We start from the raw sequence: 23,725 nt of genomic DNA on the forward strand, positions 1-23,725 counted from the left end.
AGTGGAAAGCCGAGCATGTCAAATCAACAAAATACGGCTTGATTTTTTTAACTTTTTAATAATTGACTGGATAAAAAAGATAATAAATAAATAAAATTATTCCTTGTTTCAATCGGGTAAAACACAATTTAACTTGCGACATTTGCTCTGCTCTCCAGCTCCAATTTAGGAATAGACATACATTCGAATATTCATTACTTTTGGATGGTCTTTTTAAGCTCTAGGACATGTTTCCTTTTATAAATATAATTAATAATCTCTTTTACTGTTATTTGTTAAATATTTCTTAATTTATTCTAAATAAGGTAAGGTCTAAGAGCCTAATATGGTGAGGATCACTTTAGACCGAACCCTTGTCACTCTATTTTGCACGACTTTACACGACATGATGTAGTCAGGTGTTTATTAATTTTATGACATTATTATTTATTATTATTATTTATTTAACTTATTTTTACATATTTATTATTGCTATTGCAATATTTCAACTGGTAAAATTTGCACGTCACAGATTAAAATAACTGATTATAAGAAAAAAGTTTCTATATAGGTTTTAATTTTGGAATCTTTTGTAAAAAATTAAAAAGTGTCACAAATAGCAAAATATCGGTTTTTGACCTGAGGCGTGTAGTGCCTACATGCCGTAGATTAGAACCGGGGCCTTTCTTTCACTTCAGTTTTGACAAAATGACCAAATTGCGCCACCGGAGTTCTGGTTAGACTACCTAAAATACCCGTCATAATATAGAAATTCCATTAGCTTAAAAAAAACAATATTCAATACATGAGATTTAATATAAAATTATTTTATTTTGTTCTATATCATAACCCCGAGTAGTTTTGCGATCTTTCAATTTATAAATTTCTACAAAATGAATTAAAAAACTGCGGATAGGAAAAAATCCTGTATTGATTTATAATCTTACTAATGTTATAAATTTATTGAAATTTAAATTTAGCATAGATGTAGAACATAACCTGGAATAACACATAGGCTACTATATTTTTTCTTCGCGCGGACGGAGTCACGTTCAACAACTATTACTAATATAATTAATACTCTGCTTAGTTTTCTATGTTTGAGATTACTTCACCTATCAAAAAAATTGTCACTAAGGAAAGGCCTAGTCATTAGGCGCGTCGGAGTATAGCTTTTTGTTATTTTTCCTAATAATTATTAAAACGCATCTATATTTTGTGTATTTTAGTTCAATTTCTCCTATGTGTTTATAGTAAAGACTTAAGTATATTTAGTGTTTCCCTTGTCTATAAATTCTTGATAGGTATTTTATTGAAGTCGACTTTAGTACGTCGTGTTACGTGCATATCGGAGTAAAATTTATGTGCAAAACTTTAAGGATATACTGCTTCCAGTGAAATCAGACTTTCAAACTGATAAGTGATATGTGATACTTACGTTTAAAGTCTTTTAGGAGCGTCGAGAAAATTTATTATGATTGCAGCGACTTTATGTAATAGTTGTATCGAGGGAAACATAACTGGCTGAAAACTTGTATAATAACATACTAGTATCCATCTCAACCTCTTTGATATTCCAGTGTTTTTTCTTAACAAAAAAATAAAAAATCTTAGTTGCCAGCTTTAGAATTTTGGAAATTAATAATTTAATTTTTAATTTAATTACTATTTTTTACAAATTATGTTGTTACTCTATATCTATACAAAAAAAAATTGTGCAGTTTTTATTCGTGTGGTTGTTCTTTGATTTTCACCTGACAAGATCATCTATCATTTAATGTAATTAAATAACGGAGAAATATTGTATAATAAGTTGTTCTAAATCCAAAACACTACACAAAATTCCAAAAACAAAATATTCTTTTACACAGTACAATCAAAACCACTGCGGAAGCTACTAAAATAACATGTCCAAATGTATAAAAGACAATACGGATTTTCACAAAATGTTGCTATAATTTTGACACTGCTAACGAAAAGACTAAATAAAAGCCTCTCTCATTTTCCACGAAGCAATTAGACCAGCGCTGTATTGTACACCGTTTAAATTCATCAAGTTATTTAACATAGTAAAAGAAATTGCACATTTTATTACGAGTATTACACTTTTGTATTGTGGACTAAACAAATGTTTTATTTATTTCTATACTAATATTATAAATAGGAAAGTTTGTATGGATAGATGTTTGTTATTAAGTATTAGTTATCAGAGGCTAAAAGGATCTGAATAGAATTTGGAACAGAGATTTCAACATGGATTAGCGGTTAGCTTACAAATTAAGTTTTTTGTTTTTAATTCCTCGCGGATGGGTTGTCGTCGCCAAGTCATCTTTATATATATAATTCTTCTGTGAGTGTGTATGTCACTGAACTTCTCTCAAATGACTGGACCGATTTTGATGAAATTTTTTGTGTGTGTTCAAGGGGATCTGGGAATGGTTTAGATTCACAATTTTCATCAAATATTAACTTCATATTAATTTATTCAAATTAAAGACGTGTAGACAGGACAACGTCTGTTGGGTCCGCTAGTTTTAGTATAAATTTCAGATGTGAGGAAGTAAACTTTAAATATGAGTATGGAAGGGTAAATTGGTAGGTTAGGTCTATGTAGAGATGGATGTATTGCCAGAAATGTTACATGATTAAGAGAAAGTGATGAAAATATTGATAACTATCTTAAGTAAGAACTATAAAGGATTTATAGATGAAGTAAATTTGAATATATTAATTATTAAAACCTCAACATAACTGTTGAATCAAACGGTATAATTGTTCATGAAATTTCGTAGTCGGTAAGTTAAGAAAGTTTCCACCACGGTACGTGATTGCAAACTTTAGCAACAGTTTAACTCGGTTTGTTTCAGGCAACTCATTTAGTTTTCAAAACTGACCTGATGGAATAAATACATATAATGTGTATTTCCTGGAACATTCTAAACAAATTAGCAATTCCATTCTATATATTAACATTGTTTTCGTTGGTATTCAATTTTATTTCACAAACTTTGTCACATATCTTGGAAATCTATTCATAAGTATAGAGGGTTGGTGGGAGGGGGAGGGGAGGGGGGTGAAGCCTCTAGAAATAATCAAAATTGTTCTGTAACAATGTTTAAAGTTAGTAGTAATGGTCGTTTTCGACTCCCAGAACATCAATTAAATTCTATAATGGAAACTGAGTCAAAACATATTGTTTTTTTTACTATTTAATTCCAATAAAGATTTGATATAAGTACGCAATATCAACCCATAGCAATAATGCTGTGTTTAACGTAGCATACATACAAACAGATCAATCAACCTTTCTGTTAGTAGAGAAGTACGTAATTTAGTTTTCGAGAGCCACACTTGACCCTACTCACAATACTTTCTTTAATTTCCATCTAAAATAGGATCAGTGTATAAATTGTTTAGTTCATTACATTGTGAAATACAATTATTATTTTAAGCATCTGTTTTGATCTCTTGTAGCCGTTCTCTCTCTCTCTTGTAGTTGTAAAAATATCTTCGTTGAATAGAAGTTTCAATTACATCGTATTCTTCATTGGGATACTACTTAGACTTACAATATGAAGTATCGTGATAAATTAAGTTTGTTTTAGTTTTATGCCAAATTATGTTTTTTTTTTGTAATTATTTTTGTGTTAGAAATATATATTTCACGGCGCGATCATCGATTGAATACGATTGTAATCGATTCTTTGTTAAGAGTGAGCTGTCAATGTCACTTTGGCGGAACGTCAAACGGACAGCCATCTTGCGAGGCATTCTATTGGAGAGCGTCACGGAGGTTGCACGTTATGGACGGATCGCCATTATAATTTGAATCATATTTAATCATTATTAAGATTGCAGCTAATTGTTGGTGGATAGTTGTAGATTACTGAGTTAGTAAAGTAGTGTGATAGAAGTGTATTTTTGGAATGATCTCTCTGCATACCCACTTAACATGGATTTAACTGCTGCCGGTATAGATATTTATTTATTAAAATTATCAATCAAATAAGATTAAGTAAACATTTTATAGCCAGTAGTTTCATCTTTATGCTTCCTAAGATATCTTCTGCCGATAAAAATTTATTTGCCCATAAAAAGCAATGAGCAGATTTACTTCTGTAGCAAAATATTACTTGTATTAATCAAGTAGTTTCTCTGAATATCAAATGTCATCTGCCAAATGGGTTTATTACAACTCAGCAGTATTTTCAGTAGACATGATTTTATACAACTTTCCATTTTTGCGGTAAAAATATTTACTTTTATACCTTGTAACAAAAAAATACTTTGTGAAAAGTGAAAACAGCTAAAACGACTTGGCTATTCTAAAGATATTTCTATATCGTTTTATTAACTCTAAATTAAAATCAATCTGTATTAAAAATACGTACTTATCATTGTAATAATATATTATTCACTCCTGAATTTAGTCGTCTACAATTAATATTTAACTTCTTACTAATATTATAAATACGAAAGTTTGGATACATGGATGGATGTTTGTTTGAAGGTATCTCCAGAACGGCTGAACGGATCTCAATGGAATTTAGCATAAAAATAGGATATAGTCTTTAAAAATACATAAGGTACTAGTTAAGTTTTTTTTTTTTAAATTCCGTGCGGACGGAATTTGAGCGACCGCTAGATATACATTAAAGAAACGGTGTTTAAATTTATTTAACTGTACGATTAATATGATTTTAGGGGAAGACCAAAAAAAATATGGAATGACTGTGTGAAAGAGGATATGCGTAAGAAGGGGGAAAGTCGGATATGACGGCTGATAGAGATGAACGGAGGAGTACATACTGTGCTGACTCTCGTTAGCGATAAGGGCAGGTTGATGATGATGATGATGATTAATATGTTTTTAACTCGTTGACGCTTCTCCATCTATGTACTGCACGTTTGCGAACAGTGATCCGTATATTGAATAATTACCCCTTTTCTGTTCAAGAGTGAATGTACTTTATTATCATTAAAATGTATATAATAAAATTGCACGTGGAATAGATTTTCTCTCATAATCCAACGAGCATACACGACTTCAAAGTGCAAAACGCCGAGTTGCGCAGACCCGTGGCGCGTCTGCCCTAATTACTTTGACTGGCTTGACTGCAGCTTTTATACAAAAGTTCCCTTTTGTTGCGCATACAAGTCGACAATCACTTCAGCTTTTTGTATATGTTTTTGTTTTTGTACCATTTTATAGTTGGACTTTTGTTATTTTTTGACATTCGTTCGATTTCATAGCAAGAAAATTTTAAAACAGAAAAATCTTAATAAAAAGGTTTAATTGAGAATTAAAAAGGAATAATATTATTTAATTTTCATTATTTAGGTAAATCAAGGTGTAAAATTGTGTTATCATGGATTTCCATTTTGGAAACAAGTTTAAAAAATGTCTTTATTCTTGAACAAAACACTCGGATGACAATAACGGTATAATAAATAAGACGCGCCAATAGCCAATAGGCTATGTACAAAAATCTGTTGGCATTTTTAAGAAAAAAAAAGTTCTTTACTATTTATATGGCTCAAGTAAAATATATTTTCTCTATTCAATTAATACAAGGTTAAGGTTAAATATCGTAGAAAACATTTCGAAGAGTGACAATTTATTTATTATTTTATTATGTGGGTATCAGCTTCCTGATTATATAGAAATACTAGCGAACCCGACAGACGTTGTCCTGTCTACACGTCTTTAATTCGAATATTATTTAAAATTTGACGATGATTTTGATGGTAGCGCCGTCTGTCGGATCGAATGTAAAACATTCCAAAATCAACAACTACTAACAAATTAAAAATTAATTAAAAAACATTGTCCAGCGGACAAAATTGCGAATCTAAACCATTCCCAGATCCCCTTGAACACACACAAAAAATTTCATCAAAATCGGTCCAGTCGTTTGAGAGAAGTTCAGTGACATACATACTCACAGAAGAATTATATATATAAAGATAAATACAGGCACATAAGTGCTTTGTAGATTAACTGACATTCTTTTCCAAAACGAATTGAACAATTGACATGAACCAATCAAATTAAATTTGAGCGTCGCTTGTTTTTACAGAGAAAGTATCGACAACAGCCCCGTAGGTTTTATGTCTTTTGCAGTATTAAAACGTAACATGACTGTTCGTTTTCACTGTTTAAAAACATATTGTTGTCCCTCACATTTTCGTTAAAAGAATAGAGACAAATATGGGTATAAATACAAGTTTTATGACGGTGGAATTTCAATGTTAAATTCGATATGAAGTAGTCACATAAAATGTTTAATTCAATTTTATTAGTAACTTTACAGCAGATTAGCAATATCTTGTAATTTATCTATAAGGTCGAAAAAATATTTACAAACTTAAAAAAAACACTTCGAAAAAAAGTTCTAGGTTTAACATTGTATAAAGTTTTCAAAGTTTGTAATGTACTTTTCTAAGTAACATTACAACTTAAAGTTTAGAATATAAACTAGTCGGATATCAGAATGCACAGGTGTTGTTCATTTTCACGGCTCGTTCAACACGTGATTGTGCGAAATGCTTCGAGAAACACTGAATTTATTAAACTTACTTCCATTTTTGTTGCGCACGAAACATTTTTACGGTGTTAAAAATACGTGTATTTTAAACCAATTAAATAGTTGAACTCTGTTAGTCTGACGCAATGTCACAGGAAAGTTTTAATAAATAAATATGCGAATGTTTAGATTGATGAATAGATGGATGGTTGGTTGAAGGTATCCAAAACAGCTGGATCGCGCTGATATTTGAAATAGATGTAGAAGAATTTATTTTTAGTCTTTACATTGTACACACCATAGATGATTTAATTTAGATCCTAAACTTTAGAGGGTCATAAAATATTATGCGCACAAATTTCTTCTTCCTTTTTTACTGAACATTTACTGGAAATTAATTTTAGGAAGACTTAAAAAAGAAAATCCTATTAACTAAATTGCTTCTAACTATAAAGCCCGGACGTCGCGTTGAGTGATTACAAGTCGTTACGTCCAGTCTTAGAGAATTGCAATTAGGAATTTAAAAATATAAAGTATATCAAATAAATATATCTTTAAAATAGTTAAAAAAATTGAATCTCATAAAAACAAATCATTATACTGCAATATATATCATATAAAAATGATTATTATTATTTCTATTGCCATTTTTCGATTTTTAAATTTGTTCGAAATGGAATACAAACACTGCTACTAAGAAAGAATGTTCCTATATTTCAAATTTATTTAGGCATTAGCGGACGCCCGCGACTACGTCCTTGTGGAATTAAAAAAAAAACGTATTATAATTAGTAGCCTACGTATTATTTAAGACTATGTTCTATATATATGCCAAATTTCATTGAAATCCGTTCAGCCGTTCTAGAGATACCTTCAAATAAACATCCATACATTCATCCATGTAAACATTCGCATTTATAGCATTATAAGTAAGATTATGTCTTTTAGATTTTGACCTAAACAGCTTGGTTGTCATAATTATGTTTGTAAATTTTCGAAACCTAAAGTAAAGTAAAGGCTTAGTGACTAAACTCTCCAGTTTTCGAAAATTTACGAAGGACCTGCGTTCGTCGCATATTGACGGGTTATTCTTAATCTCCGTGTAACAGGTGTACTTAATATGGTGATTTTGTATCGCTAAAAGACTTATATTTATGGCTTCGTCTTGTGGTTTTGCCATTCACCTTTGCGCCCAATAGCCTTTGTGTATTAAGCGTCTGAAAATTAACTTATAGACTAAGCAAGCGGAGACTACGCTCTTACATAAACTAGAATACAGTTCTATATACTTTTATGTCATAAAATTACTGGCAACTTTTTTTATTCATTTTAATGTTGATGCTGTATAATTATTATTTATTTAATATCAACCGAAACCGAAGAGCGTCGGTGGCTCAGGGGTTTCAACACTTGACTTGTAATCTGCAGGTCCTGGGTTCGAATCCCGCCATGTACCAATGTGTTTTTAGATATCCGATTTACATATATACATTATTTATCCTGCACATATTTGAGAAGCAATTCGAAGATATGTGTGAAGTCAACCAACCCGCACTTCGCCAGTGTGGTTGACTAAGACCTTAGTCACCCCTAACTTAGGGTAGGCTCCAAGCCTCTCGGTGGAGACGTATAGTGAGCTGATAATGATGATGATAAACCGAAACTAATGTTAGCCTTCTTTTGAAAATATATCCGCAGCCCGAGAACGCTCCATTGAATTTTATAATAGTAAAAACCACGAAAGTTTATTATTACGCATTATAAAAAAATGGTTGATAACTTAAGCTATGAAGCAAAGTAATTGGTAGAAAGATAGCTTCATTATACGTTAGTACATAGGTAAAGTATAAATTTAAAACCTTTTACTTTTTTTCAAAGTTATATTACCTAGCGTGTAACTTACGAGCACTATATTTTATTTCAGGCTGTGTTAGGTCGATGAAATTTTATCCGATAAAGGAAACCTTACGCTGAAACTGATCAATGGCGGCTAGGATAATAAAAAACATAGTAACGTGCTTTGTCATACAGGAATATAATACAAGAAAGTCTTTTAAAAGGCACCATCTCATTTTTTAAACTTTTATTCTCACTTTTATTAAACTAAATACCCTGAAATAGGCGTCTGATTATAATAATAGTTATTTTATATGTACGTTATGTATGTATATACATATGTATAGTTATGACTTTAAAATAATTCAGATTTACAATTGAATTTGGTAGATGTCGCTAGTAGCATTGGAAATGCAAATGTTTGTATGGACGCATGGATGTATGTTTGAAGATATCAGGTAAGGAAATTTGGCATAGATGTAGAACATAGTCTGGATGAACACATAGATTACTAATTAAGTTTTTTTTAATATTGCGCAGAGTCCTGGCCTGAATCGAAGCTATTTTCTCATCATCGTAGTTATTGCAAAATGCTTTTTTTTCATTCATCATTTCTTTATCCCTACAAAATAAACACATTCGTACCATTGTCTTGTTTTGTCCTTTTTATTTGCGGTTTCAGTTAAATGTTGCCGAAAGTAATATTTCCTGAGGCGAAAACTTATTTCTTTCCTTATTTCGAGACGCTGTAGTATTTTTTGAGCTAAGACGTAAAAGACAAAAGTAAGCCAGTTTTATTTATGTTGCACTTCTTTTAATTTGGTGACTTTTCCTCACCGAATAGTATTTATGTTTAAGAAAGTAATTTAGTAAAGGTTGAAACAGCTAATTTATAATCTTACATATAAAAGTCTCGTGTCACAATTTTCGTTCCCATACTTCTCCGAAACGGCTTGACCGATTCTCATGAAATTTTGTGAGCATATTGAGCAGGTATGAGAATCGGCTACTATCTATTTTTTTTATCCCGCACCGACGGAGTCGCGGGCGACACCTAGTAGGATAATACTTACGATAGTATTTTTTAATTACGGCCTTACCTTAGACTATAAATGAAGGTTATTGAAATATACATTTATCATATACGGGTGATCATTGCATTTCATATTATCCAAATGTCATTCCAAATAGCCCCCAATCTTATATTCCACGGCGATACACAATGATGACCTTTTTCGATGTCATTTTAACAAATTCCATGTATAAAGTATTAAGTACGCTGCCGGACTTTATCCTTTGATGGTCACTAAAGACGACTCTTAATGCAGATTTTCAGGCAAAATACACTAAGGGAACTTTAATGTTGATAAATATGAAGACAGTAGCAACATTAGAATAATTATGCAAGAACATAGCACAATTTAGTGACCACAAGAAGCGGAACTGGTTGCTAATTGGTGGCGCAGTGCACGCGACAAGGAGCGCTCTAAATCAATTCGTGTCCACCGCAAACTGCTACAATTCCTAACCAACTATTATAAATTATAACAAACATTGCTACAAATGTATGATGTTGTCGCCCAGGACTCCGCAAAGTATAAAAATTAATAAGTAGCCTACATGTCCTTCCAATCTACGTTCTACATGTATGTCAAATTTCATCAAAATCTGTTGAGCTGTTCCGGGGATATCTTCAAACTAACATCCATCTAAATTTTCGGATTTAAAATATTAGTTAGATTGATTAAACGATATCTATGAAAGTAATGTGACATCTTTGAAAAATATTTACGCTTGACTGCAATACTATATTTTTTTTTTCTTATGCTTGTAAGTGATATTTCCATTTTTTCCTACTCTTTGAAATTATATCAGGAAATAAATTAATCCTGATCCGTATTAAGTTAGTCTAGAACACCTTTACTAACATTGCCTCTAACTTTTTCAATTTAAAGAACCGTAAATATAATTAAATGTTAGTTATATGCAAATAATTATCCTACGAAATTTATAATTTAATAATTAACTCTAGAAAATAAAGTGGATATATTAAATAAAGTTGTTAAAGAGTACACTTTTGTGACATCTACATACGCGAGGGTAAATTTATAGCAGTAATATATAACTTTTTTTTTATCTGTTCCTAAACCTTTTGGAGCGTGTTTTATAATTTGTGCGCTGTTAGAAAAGTGGAAAAGACAAGGGGCTTGTACTTTTGTTAGCTAATTAAATATGGAGTTTTTTCTATAACTTGTATTAAAACGTACACAAAGTTTTTATATATATGAAGATACTGGCATATAAGCACTGTCATACTTGTTCTTACTGGGTATAGTGGGAATATAAACGATTTTATTTTTGTGAAATAATTACTTGAAGGTAAAGTTAAATTATTGTTGACGTTGGACATACCGGAACTTCAATTTCCTGATTACGAGTAGCATTAATTAGGGGAATGTGAAAAACAAATTATATATACTAGCTGTTGCCTGCAACTCCGTCCGCGCGGAATTTATAAAACTTATTTACAAGCCTATGTGTTCCTCCAGACTATGTTCTACGTTTAGACGAATCTAATATAGATTCATTTGAACCACCCCTTTTTCTATTTATTCATCAGATTAATTAATTTATTCATAGTAACAAAAAAACACTTTTTCGTCTAAATATTTATTATGTTGTTTATAGTTTTTTGTATTCTATACTTTTGTATTTATCCTTCTAACACTGACATTACTAATGTGAAAAACGACATGCCGGTTTTAATAAACTGAAAATAAAAAGTCAATTCAATTTGCATAAATTTAAATCATATAACTCTAAACCGTAACCCAAAGGGGTAGGCAGAGACTATGGACTTCCATTTGGATGCGAAAGACGCAGAACTGAACATTTTGGGAGGCATTGTGAAAGACTTATGTCCAGTCGGACCAGATAAAGATGATTATGATGAAAATGATGATGAGTATGTAAATATATTACATTCACAATTTACCCAAGTAAAAGTTGGTAAAGATATTCTTGTCGATCCGAAAATATACATCGGCATTCCCTTATTGACGGCCATTTTGAAAATTAAGATACCAGTCTTATGTTTCTTGTCAAACAGGTACCATTTTTCTGTGATCGCCAGTTCCAATTTTTCACACTGAAATTATTACATTATGAGATTATTTCGTACAGTCAGCTGCGTGAATATGTATACATATCCAAAGCTTCATAAACTAGTATACGCTTTCGGTTTCAAAAATAAGTAAACCGGAATCCGTCCATATGCTTCCGACTATAATTACATATTATGAAAGAATTCGTACTTATGTATTTTTGTACAACAACTTTCTTAAGTTTAGTAATTGTATACATAATAATGCAGCTGACTGTACCATTATTTTGCAAACTCAAAATATGTGCACAAAAAACTATTGTTATCTCTGTTTTTTAAAGGAAAATGAAAAGGATGACTATATTTTATTGTTGCTAATTTTGAAAACATGCTATAACAAATCAAAACAATATCCAGCATTAATCACATTATAATATAACTTATTATAAAAATGTAAGTAGTGTTTCTTGTTAAAAAATATTTATAAAAAGCACAATGCAATATGTACCTCATTTTCTACTTGTTGGCCAAGTACGCATATCATTAAAACAGTAAGAATAAAATAAAGGTTGTGTACATAATATTTCATTGTGTCCGCAGAAAATTTATTCTGTAAATATAACATGAAAGAAATTAGAAATACATTTAAAATCTTAATAATATCTTAAATACTTAAATCTCTGTCAAAACTGTTTTATTTCTAACTGTCGCCCACGACACCGTCCGTCATGAATTAAAATAAAAGTTAATAAGTAGCCTACGTATTCTCCCAGACTACGTTTTACGTCTATGCCAAATTTTAGCGAGATCCATAAAGCTGTTCCAGAGATACCTTCAAACAAACATCCATCCATTAAAATATTCGGATTTATAATATTAGTAAGAATGGTGGTGCTCTCCAGCAAATCAAATAATTTCATAAGAAAATATTTTGTAACGATATTGTTACTCTCAAGGAACCTCCGTAGTGAAATTTTGCGTTTAATATAAATAATAATTATTCACTCTTTAAAACATTACTTACAGAAACAGCTATTTTCACGGAGCACATACCGACTAACATCATTGCAACAAGTATTAACGTCAAATAAAATGGCTGACATACAGCATTGAGATGGTTTATAAATCTGAAAATATAATTCATAAAAACATCCACATTAACCATAAAGATAAAATAACCCACTCATATTTCCATCCATTTTTGTTTAAGTTTGAAATGAAATGAAGGGGAATTGGTTATGACAAGGGAGGAGATGCATAGATAAATCTAGTCTCTCTTTTCTGCTCATCCTTTTTTCTGTCCATTGAAAGTAGGTAAAGCGTCTACTAGCTTTCAAATGTCTAAGAGCAATTGTCATTTCGCTATTTCCGTGATACCAAGTAAATGTTCGCTCATGGCAATCTTGTGTTATCAAATAATATTACTAATTATTACAAATATTGCTGGATATCTAATTTAACAATCGTTTAAAATCGGGTAGTAAAATATTAAAGAATTACTAACCTTTTTATTTTTACGTAACGCTTAAAACATTGTGATAAAATATCAGTACAACAGTATTGCCAGTTCTCCTTGTTATCTGTTAATTCAATTGACAGTTCGTTCAAATTTTCTAGAATAAACGTAATGATCGTCAACTGTCGTATTGTTTGACTTACTAACAGTATTATAATAGATTGAAGTCCAGGATTTGCTAAAATAAAGAAAAATATATACAACAAAATTAACTGTGTATCATTCAGTAAAATAATAGCCGCAATAATCATCCAGTTCAGTGATTACTACAGCAAAATGAAGTTGGCTAATAAGAAGTAGGAGTTTACTTATAAAAAGATAAAGGGTATTGGCAATAAACTCTTTAAAACTTTTGGAACAATACGAATAAAATGTCACTTCATGCATTAAAGTTACTCCTCTTCCTTCTTTTTTCCTCTTTCCTTTCATATGCTTTTCTTATAAGGAAAGGATGGGAGGTGGAAGTGGACTTTCCGGATGAGAGGATGCATGGAAAGGGAAAATATTTTCTTTCTGTGCATCCTCTCCTCCGTCGATTAAAGGTAGGCAACGCAAATGCAATTGCATATGTCTATGGGTAACGGTCACTTCGCTATTTCAACGATTTCAGGTGGCCGCTCGCTCGTTTGCCGCCTTCTGATATAAAAAGTACAGCAAATCTATTTAGGAGATAGACCCAATTCTTGTAATTTTTGGGCATATCCTCAAAAGAATTAATAAATAATCATTGGTTTACAGAAATTAGGTTAACTGAGTAAATAAGTCTTTTACTTCTTACTGACGTAAAATATTTTGAACTCACCAATACAACACAAGTAACTAGAGTAAGCTTGAAATATAAACGTAGCAACGTATACCTTAAAGTTTTCTAAACTCCAAGGGAACCACATTTCAAAAGCTGTCAGGAAAAAAATATTTTAAGTTGCACCTAGATCTTGGTACATTTAATTAACTATAATGAAATAAGATGAAATTCAATACGAAAATATTTGTTAAATATTCAAGACGCGTAGTAAACTTAATAATAACATTCCTATGACTTCTTTAGACAAAGCATCAAAATCCTTTTAAGATAATCAGCTTTGTATTACACGCTCTTAAGCCTTATGTAAAATCTGCGACGATCTAAAAGGCGAGAAGAGTATGTTACTACATTCGTGTATATAACTCAATTAGAACGAAATAATGTAAGGAACAAAATAATTAAAAGTTATAAGTTGGTTTATGTTTATACGGAAAAGGTTGAATTATGTACTAGTCTTAATGGAATATGAGGTATAGAATTACACAATAATGTGATTGATACCAAAAGAAGAATGATACTTGCGTAACTAAATTTTGTATAAACGTTAATAGATAAAAAGTAAGTTGGTTTAGGAATTAAACTTATTTTCATTCAACACAAAATTGCAATATTAACGCCCTTTCTTTGCGTCATAAGACACAGATTGTCACGAAATATTACTAACCTAATAATCTTAAAGTGTTGTCGTTCGAAGTAATCATCTGATAAATGGCACAGCACAAATAAAGTGTTACACAAACCACTCCAATGACGATGTACGTTTTTAACAAAATTCTAGAGAACCTAAAAAACTTTTTTTCAGACTCTAAAACCAAATCCCTCAAATCTTTCAATCGGCCAGAGTTATTGCTTTCCAAAACATGAACAATCAAAGGCATATCTAACACAGAGTCTTTGAATACCATCTCGTTAAGAAAGATCTGGAATTTTCTTTTAAAAAACAAACATAAGCCTAACGAAGTACACATGATAACTCCAGTCGTCCAAATACAAGCGCCTTGGATACACAGAAGCATGTTATTGAAATTAACAATAACAAAAGCAGAGCTAAAAATGACCGTTACAAATCCATAAATGAAATTCAAAATCTGAAATAAAAACCATCTCTTAGATGACTGATTGGTTTTAGAGAAAAAAGATATTCCAGCAAAACAAAGAACCCTATTAAACGTTTGAACTGTTTCGTCCATGCTTGAATGATACTTAACAGTGATTTAACAATGATGGACTTGATTTTCTTTTATAAACAAATATCGGTACAATCTAGTAGAAAAGTTTTTATATATTTTTAGATAAAATATCATATCTCATCATCAGCTCACTATACGTCCCCACCGAGGGGCTCGGAGCCTACCCTAAGTTAAGGGTGATTAGGCCATAGTCAACCATGCTGGCCTAGTGCGGGTTGGTTGACTTCACACATATCTTTGAATTTCTTCTCAGATATGTGCAGGTTGCATCACGATGTTTCCTTCACCGTAAGAACGTCGGATAAATGTACATATGTTAATCGGAAATCGAAAAACACATTGGTACATGGCGGGATTCGAACTCAGGACCTGCAGATTGCAAGTCAAGTGCCTGACCCCTGAGCCACCGACGCTCCTAATATCATATATCTACCATTTTCAAATAGTAGTAAACGCTTTTATTCAGCTCTGTAGGCCTGTGTCCGCTTCACAAGAGTGGTCTTTTTTTAATATTTCATATTAAATATATAAAAGCCTATGTTACTCGTTATTAATGTAGCATTCTATTGTTGAATGAATTTTTTAAATTGGTGCTGTAGTTTTTTAGTTTATTCGTTACAAACATTTTGAATACAAATAATTATTCTTTTTATTATTGTAGATGCACCTGATTTAGTTGCCTTTGTATTAAAAACACAACAAGGACTTAATGTTCTTGATATTTTATTTCTTTATGTTTAATTTTATTTTTTTACATCCAATGCTATTGTGTTATGAAGTGTACTTCATCAAATATATGTTTACAAAAAAATCAAATTTGTAAATGTATGTGAACGGGACAAGTGTTCTTTTGTACTATAATTGTTTGATTGACACCTCTTTGATATGACGAGATTAGCACTCTCGGTAAAATATGGGTTGGAAATGTTTTAAATTTTTTTTTAACTCAGTGGTAGTTAATTCTATGGAAAATGTTTCTATGGACTGTTGTAGGTTTTGTATTAATATACAAATATATTTTAAACGTTATAAAACATTTTTATCTTACTAACGTTTTTTTTCATGGATGGTTGTTTGTTTGAAGGTATCTCCCGAACAGCCTCATGGATCTCAATGAATTTTGGCGTAGAGATAGAGCCCAGTCTGGAAGAACACATAGGCTTATTAAGTTTAATATCACACGAATGGAGTCGCGGGCGACAGCTAGTTGAAAATAAATAACACATCTCTTCATTTTACATTTCTCACAATATGTTAGATGCATATTCTGTTTTACAATGTTAAGAAATTCTCTTTGCGTTATAAATAGTTATTACTTGAGTAAATATATAAAATCTGCGGTTCCTCTGGTATTGCAAATGTCCATGGGCCTCGTAGAACACCTCGGTGTTCCCGCTGCTCGTTTGCCCCCTTCTGTTATAAAAAAAAATCTGCTAAAAAATAAAAACATTACATAATTTCCAATACAAAAAACGTTTAATATCTTACAATATTATTCCGTAAGATAATTTTGTTCAAAGCACACTTTCATTATCATTATTTCGCTCAAAAACCACTATTCATCAATGTCATACTTCAAAAGGTTCACGGTTCCATTCTTTAGTTTCCCCGACGAAGTTTTTTTATAATAAAAATATGATAAGTCTCTTTCCACTTACATTAAATTATAAGCCTCGCATGTTTTTAAACCAATTTTATTTGATTTAACAAGTTTTAATAAAGACTTAATTAAATACTAGCTGTCGCCCGCGACTCCATTCGCGAGAAATTAAACTTAATAAGCCTATGTGTACTTTCAAACTATGATACACAAATAAGCCAAATTTCAGCGAGATCCGTTGAGCCTTTCCGGAGATACTTATAAACAAATCCATCTAATCATTCGCATTTATAATATTAGCAAGATAAAATTTAGTAACATTGGATTATTCAAAGTTTATTGCTGTTCACATCACATGCATAGCATGTCTAAGTTGGGAAAGATTCGTGTCCAGCAGTGGACAAACACAAACTTATAATGATAATGACAAAAGCTTTAATGTTTAGTCGTATTCGTATGCATTAGAGGCATATTAGTAAATAATTTCAATCATTTACTGGAAAAAAATGTGTCGCGAAAATATTTCGGTTTATAAATTTTGTTCTACCTTTAAAATGAAATAGATCAATAAGTTGCAGAAGGAGGGTTTACGTTGTAACTCAATAAATCTGCCACGTGGTAAGCTCGACTACGCCGAGTATGGAACGTATTTTTAAATTATTGATAGGTTTTCGAGCTTTCAATATGTTATTTAATGCCTTATAATGCTAAAAAGGCTAAATAAAGACTTAATTATGGATTGCTTTTTGGTACCTGTACTATTTATATCCTTAATACCATATTTTTAGTATAACTTATCAATTCCCCTGGGAAATGCCGCCAGCCTCTTGGGAACTCTACCGTGCGAGCGCAGCGATTTGGGGTCGATTCTTATATTATTTAATTTTAATTTTAGTTTGGTTTAGTTTAAGGAGTTTTAGGATATAATTCATTTGTTTTGTAGCGGTTAGTTAGTTATTGTAAAATAGTCTACTTCCTCATTGCTGCTTACCTTTTCAAGTATTCGGGTTTTGGCTTTTTTCCTAGTTTCAACCGACACATAAGTACTTAATTCCTTTACCAATTATTCCGTTACAAATGCAATGATATTTCTAACTAATTAAAGATATTCGTGAGTTTATAAGAATGTAATGCTTAAATGTTTACTACGAAACCACAAGCTCTACAATTAAGTATGGTATTGTAAATAATACAAAATAGTTTTTATTTAATTTTCTTTTTGTAAAATCTTAACATGTTCAATTTGTATGTAAGTTTAATTATATTGTTGGTGCAGAGTGCTTACTGTACTAAGAAGCACCGAAATGTCGCTTACCATTGTTTTCTCTTTTAGTATTAACCTTGCATAAGTATTAAAAGACATACGCTAAATGAGCATGCGTCTACCGCATAGGACTGTAACCGTAAAGAAAACCTTATAATAAGAAAATTAAATTTTTTCTGTACTCTTAAATATTTTTATTTTTTGGAAATCTGTACTGTGGGAATTGATCAATTCTTTTTCATTTATTTTTACATGAAATTAATTCCTTATCTACGGTATAAATAAAGGTACCTGTAATAGCTAAACGTACGTCTTCTAACAAGAAATTATGAAAAAAACCTGTACTTGATTTCTTTGAAGATTTATTTTTAGTTGCACATGTATTGTGCGTGTGGTTTGCATATGCAATTAGCGATGCGCTCGTATTCTTGCGGTCGAGCCGTCGAATTTCGAGCGCTGGCTCAGCAACGTTAATATTTGTTAAGGTGCTTCACAATTCTCATTGCAGCTGGATAAAGATAATAACAAAGAATATCTTTTTTTTTATTTTACACAATGTTTACCTTAATGTAATAAAAGGCAAAGCTAACTGGTACTGACAACTTATACTTTTGAGTAAGAAGTCCTTTAATATTTTCTTTATCATCCTAATATGCGAATATTTAGTTGGATGGATGTCGGTTTGAAGGTATCTCCAGAACGGTTAGATGGATCACGATGAAAATTGGCATCGATGTAGAATAAAGTGTGGAAGAACACATAGGCTATATGCTAATTAGGGGCTATATAAATACTTATTAAGTTTTATTTTAACTACGCGCAGTCAGCTAGTAAATATCGATAGATAACGAGAAGAATGAAAGAATATCTCAACGTTGAAAGTAAATAAATGTTTTCGAACACATATATTTCTGGGACGTTTGATTTTATAACATCTCCGCTTTTCAACAATTTTATGTTCGGAAAGTAAATCTACAATGTGCAGCAAACCGCAAAGATTTTAGTAGTTGCGGACTTTATTTGTTTCCAATATTTATGTCTCACTTAGCAAAGTGTAACCGTATTAGCTAACAGTTTGTTGCGAACGGCAACACTTATCTTTGCTAACAATGTAACTTTTTACTGTTTCTAATATTGCTTCAAAGTTCAATGCTGAATAGGAGAATTTTTGTGAAATTAATTAAAGAATATGAACTAAATTTTGGATAGTTATAGAATTCAAATGATTAATAATTAATTGTTTCCCGCCACATCGCGTGCAGTTTAAAAGTTTAAAGCAAAATTTCACTCCTCATTTTACATCACACATACTAAAATTCGTACGTAAAGTGTCAAATCTTTGTACCCAGTAGTTAATTGTGCATAGTTTATTTCATTAGTTCACTTTTAAAAACATATCGATTACTTTTACAACTAGATGACTTGAAGAGTTCATATCCTTATGAATACGTGAAACACTAGAAAAGTAGTGGTAGAAAAAAAAATTGTTTTAATAAATTAATTTAATATTTACTGATGCACTGTAGGACGTAGGTATTCCCCCGAACCTGCATTGCACGGTGTCGTCTCTGAGGAGCGCCTACGGGCGCAGCGCACCATTAGGGGCGCATTGAGGAGCCCTATTCTCGGGCTGGTCAGTGGGGCGTCGCGGTGGTAAGTTAACACGATCCCGTGGCGTTCCACATTATGGCTATGAGGGAACAGAGGGGTTTAGTGGGTATGCTCCCATTCGGGGAGAGAATTCCACATAACTACCGTGCCTTCTCCGAGGCACGGAGTATGCCTAAAGCATTCCCGTCTGAAAAAAAAAGGACGTAGGTATTCCACGTGGATTGTGATAAAGTTTAGTCTGACGCTACTCCAGTTCACCCACTTCTCCAGTAACCTTTTTAGTATAGTTGAAAATGTAATTAAACTCAATTTTTTTACGTAGCTTTATTGTATCCAATATAATCTGTAATACTCGGCAAGTGTGGATTGATTCCTAGTACTTCTAGCTATCATACGTTTCATTCTGTTCCAGAATTCTGACCGTGGTTTTTTGCCCAGCAAATCCGGACATCTGGAATTAAAAATCAATTTATATTAAGCTAAACCTAATCATAGTGTATTATAAATTCTTCAAATAGTCTCTTCTTATTTTTGTTTATTTACAACATTCGGTAAAAATTCAAACTGCAAATATCTACATGCTTCAAAAAAGGTCAAATCTGTTTCAAATCTTAGAAAAAACTTGCATTACTTAAAAACATATTTATGACTAATTTTACTTGTATAGAAACGCATGATTAGCCTAAAGCAGTGTTTCCCAAACTTATTTTGTCTACTGCCCTTTGACTTACTTTGAGAATAAATATTTTTTCAGCGCCCCCATATTTTCACATATTTCAAACCACTATAACTTCAAATTAAATTAATTAATTACTGTGACCTATTTATGTATCTTAACGGAGATTTCTAAACGAAACTTTTACTATAACCCGCAACTTGAGACCTGCAGCGCCCACAAGGGGGCGTTATCGCCCACTTTGGGAAAGACAGGCCTAAAGGAAGAATATAAAAAGGACGGTTAGAACTTACTTGTAAATTTCGTTTGTAATCAAGTTATCATTCTTGCATCTTATCGTCCATTGCGTCCAATATTTAAAACCTTCTTTATGGAATATATCCATAGCGCAGGCTGTATCGTCGCGAATGTCATCATCTAAAAGCGCTGAAACAGAACATTTGAACTTTTGCTTATCAATCTGATGTTAGAGAGAAATTTGAATTCAAGAAAAGATCATTTCTTATATATCTGAGTCTTCGTTTTGTTGGATCTTAAAGTAGTGTGTTTTTTTTCTTTCATATAATTAACAATACTATAATAAATTCTTTGTTTTAGTTCTAGTATTTTTCGGTTTAGGATAAAAGTGACCTATACTTCAAAGTTTTAAAGTTTTTTATTTTAGACATTATTAGTTGAAATCCTTTGGCGCGGATGGCGCGCTTTCATTACAAAGTCAAGTGTCAGAATGATTAGTGAGGGGACACAAACGTCGACAATTTGGTAAGGCTAGTGTTGCGCTAATACACCGGCACAGTGTCGGATTTTCTTCCTAACAGTTGTTAAATACACCTCGACAATTTATTTTAAAAAGTTTTCACCTTCACAACTTATATTGCATTCTCCACCCTTTTTCCCTTCTCTGCACCACCTGCTGGGTATCTATAAAAATATATAAAATAAATACAAAATTAAGTTTATGAACAAAAAGTTGAGGTTGAATTGAAATTATTTTTAATAACCTGATACAATCCATAGTATTTTCTACCACTGGGAGTAACAACCATAGCTCTTGTATCTCTGTTACTCACTTTTTCTATCAAACAAACCCCTGGAAATTAAAAAAAAACATTGCTACATCATTCTTTTTTAAATTTAGAATATCAAATGCTAGAAATGTATAATGTCTCTTCCAGATTTATATAAAGTTTAATGTGTATTTATTACGTGAGCACATCTTACTTATATCTTACTTATATTATAAATGCGAATGTTTAGATGGATGGATGTTTGTTTGAAGGTATCTACAGAACTGCTGAACGGATGAAATTTGGCATACATATAGAAAATAGTCTGGAAGATCACATAGGCTACTACTACTACTAATTATGTTTTTTTTTAATTTCGCACAGACGGAGTCGTGGGCGACGGCTAGTTATCTATTATACATTTCACAAATATAGTTTAAAAGGTCTTAGCTATTATTTTAAATCTTAATAAAGAAATATAAAAGTATGTCTCAATCACATGAATAAACTAAATATTTTTTCGTCTATTTTTAACGTAGTGGGAAATAATAGTAAGTATGTCTACGTCTTAAATAAATTATTATAAGTTATTCCTAAATGTTAATGTGTAGGTAAGCGCCGTACGATTTAATCAAAGCTGAATAAAAACAATGCCTAATAGTAATAAAATTACGTAAATATAAATGGATTTTAGACGACCTCTTATTCGACACTTTTTAGTGTACTTTGGTATCAATTAATTTATGTAAGTGCGACGCAGTTCTAGAGTTATTACGAAGAAACAAAATCGCTTTAAAATATTGCAGGATAACATATTCTCATCATTTTCTTTTTTATTTTTAATCAGAGATAACAATATGTTTATACACATGTATAGCGGAAATTTAAACCTTGGGTTTGCTGTTGTTTCTTTTAATGAGGATAAAATGGCTTACGATACCGTCAGATATGGTAGCTACGTCTCCGGTGTATCGGACTCAGGATGATTAGCGCGTATACATATGTGCATATGTATGTGTGTGTGTGTGCAATGATGATCACATAAAATCAGAAACCGTATGCTTTTCCCACCGATAAATAAATATGTATTTAATATAATACCAGCAACTAGATAGAAAGAAATATAGCCTTAGGTCAAGACTTTGTTGAAGAACGATTAATATCAATAAATTAAAATTAATTAGATTTTTATCTAGAGCATTTTTTCCATTTAATAATGTTAATAGCACACTTACATTGTCCGAGGAATACGTCATTCGGTACACCAATACGCATTAATTCACGAACCAGTTTACATCTCGTTTCGAATCTTTTCGCATATATGTGTACGGTAAAAATATATATCACAAAAACAAGAACACGTGCGCTACGCATGATTACTAATGTAAAGTACTGACGATTGTAAAGTTCAATGTCAATGGTAGACTTGTTGGTATGTTTATAGCTATATAGCAGAATCTTACGTTATAAATACGATAATTTGGATGGATGGATGATTATCAGTAATAAAACGGTATAATGGATCTGGATTAAATGTGACATAGATGTAGAAAATAGTCTGGTGATGATGAAGTCGCGGACGACCGTTTGTTAACAATATTTAACGTTATAATGTGACGTATAGGAAAGGAAAAATACTGTCTTCCTGCGCGTCCCCTCCCCTCCCCCCTCCTCACTATGAAGGATTGACGAAAAGGAGGGATGTCTTCTGGCCGAAATTCCTTAACAAATTATATTAACATTTCATCCATTCTTTGATATTGAGGTTAAATATAAATTAATACACGATTTTCGGTAGTAGAGCGGATGATAGTGTTGGCAACCCTAACACATATACAGTATTTTTTTTTATTTATTTATATCATGCGTTTTTCCTTCTTATTGTATGTATACTCTTAATAGATTCCTCCGTTGTATCCGTTGCATCACAAGTGAGAACAGCTCTACATAATTCTTAGGTAACAACTAGTATAGATTTAATTATTAAAATATTCATCATACTTACAATTACCGAGAAATGTCTTCTCAATCAGTTTCGTCTTTTGCAAGGCCGTTGCTAATTTGCATCTCGTAAATTTTATCCCTTCCACATAGATTAAGAAAGTAAACAGTACGAAAATATAAAAAGTTTTCATTATTTCTCACTAAAACATAGTCATGCGGTGTCTAAACATTAATTAAATTGATTTTATATATTTGAGTGTTGACTAGATAGTTATCAGTTCTTTGATAAACTGTCTATAGCGTGTTACATTAATAATTGAGATTACATGAAGTATAAGAATTAAGGATGATTCTTCTTCATTTTCAACAAAAAAAAACATACTGTATATTGCAATTTTCTTCACTACAATATACAAGTTTGTTTATATTTACCTTATCAATAAAAAAATAACATGTATATTTTTTTTCATGTTTCGTAAGCTATTGAAAGTTTGTCTCACTTTTGTATTATATATGTACATAACTTCTAATAATTTATAGGTTAAACTTTATAGTAAACAATATCCTATACATTATGTACTAGGAATTACGTATAGTTAATTTCAATCATCTGAAGCGCTACTTCTATTGTTGTTATTTAATTCACTACATTACGTATTCTGTTACA

General features: G+C 31.5%; 2 protein-coding genes across 2 annotated transcripts; both read right to left on the bottom strand.

The window, feature by feature from the left end:
* Window positions 1–11,055: 11,055 nt before the first annotated feature.
* On the bottom strand, window positions 11,056–14,956 carry Or49 (olfactory receptor-like). Its single transcript, XM_013313156.1, has 7 exons — window positions 14,431–14,956; window positions 13,764–13,859; window positions 12,950–13,139; window positions 12,470–12,572; window positions 11,954–12,055; window positions 11,338–11,490; window positions 11,056–11,112 (listed from the first exon to the last, which is right to left on the bottom strand). The coding sequence occupies exons 1-7, from the start codon at window positions 14,954–14,956 to the stop codon at window positions 11,056–11,058; spliced, it is 1,227 nt and encodes a 408-aa protein (XP_013168610.1).
* A 4,799-nt stretch (window positions 14,957–19,755) lies between these two features.
* On the bottom strand, window positions 19,756–22,490 carry LOC106118594 (lysozyme-like). The gene is made up of 5 exons (XM_013313264.1): window positions 22,350–22,490; window positions 21,109–21,197; window positions 20,968–21,028; window positions 20,401–20,533; window positions 19,756–19,882 (listed from the first exon to the last, which is right to left on the bottom strand). The coding sequence occupies exons 1-5, from the start codon at window positions 22,486–22,488 to the stop codon at window positions 19,756–19,758; spliced, it is 549 nt and encodes a 182-aa protein (XP_013168718.1). The 5' UTR covers window positions 22,489–22,490.
* Window positions 22,491–23,725: the final 1,235 nt, after the last annotated feature.

This window comes from Papilio xuthus, unplaced genomic scaffold, assembly GCF_000836235.2.
Source record: "Papilio xuthus unplaced genomic scaffold, Pxut_1.1 DF827570.1, whole genome shotgun sequence".
In the NCBI taxonomy this organism is placed as follows: Eukaryota; Metazoa; Arthropoda; class Insecta; order Lepidoptera; family Papilionidae; genus Papilio; species Papilio xuthus.

Excerpts from the sequence above, each read along its gene's own strand:
- Or49 (XM_013313156.1), bottom strand. The coding sequence starts at position 14,956 with ATGGACGAAACAGTTCAAACGTTTAATAGGGTTCTTTGTTTTGCTGGA. Across the intron at positions 13,860-14,430 it reads CAACACTTTAAGATTATTAG|CTTTTGAAATGTGGTTCCCT; the intron begins GTTAGTAATATT and ends TTTTCCTGACAG. Across the intron at positions 12,056-12,469 it reads CCGTGAAAATAGCTGTTTCT|AATAAATTTTCTGCGGACAC; the intron begins GTAAGTAATGTT and ends TTATATTTACAG.
- LOC106118594 (XM_013313264.1), bottom strand. The coding sequence starts at position 22,488 with ATGCGTAGCGCACGTGTTCTTGTTTTTGTGATATATATTTTTACCGTA. Across the intron at positions 21,198-22,349 it reads TGACGTATTCCTCGGACAAT|GGGTTTGTTTGATAGAAAAA; the intron begins GTAAGTGTGCTA and ends TTTAATTTCCAG. Across the intron at positions 20,534-20,967 it reads ATGCAATATAAGTTGTGAAG|CGCTTTTAGATGATGACATT; the intron begins GTGAAAACTTTT and ends GTTCTGTTTCAG.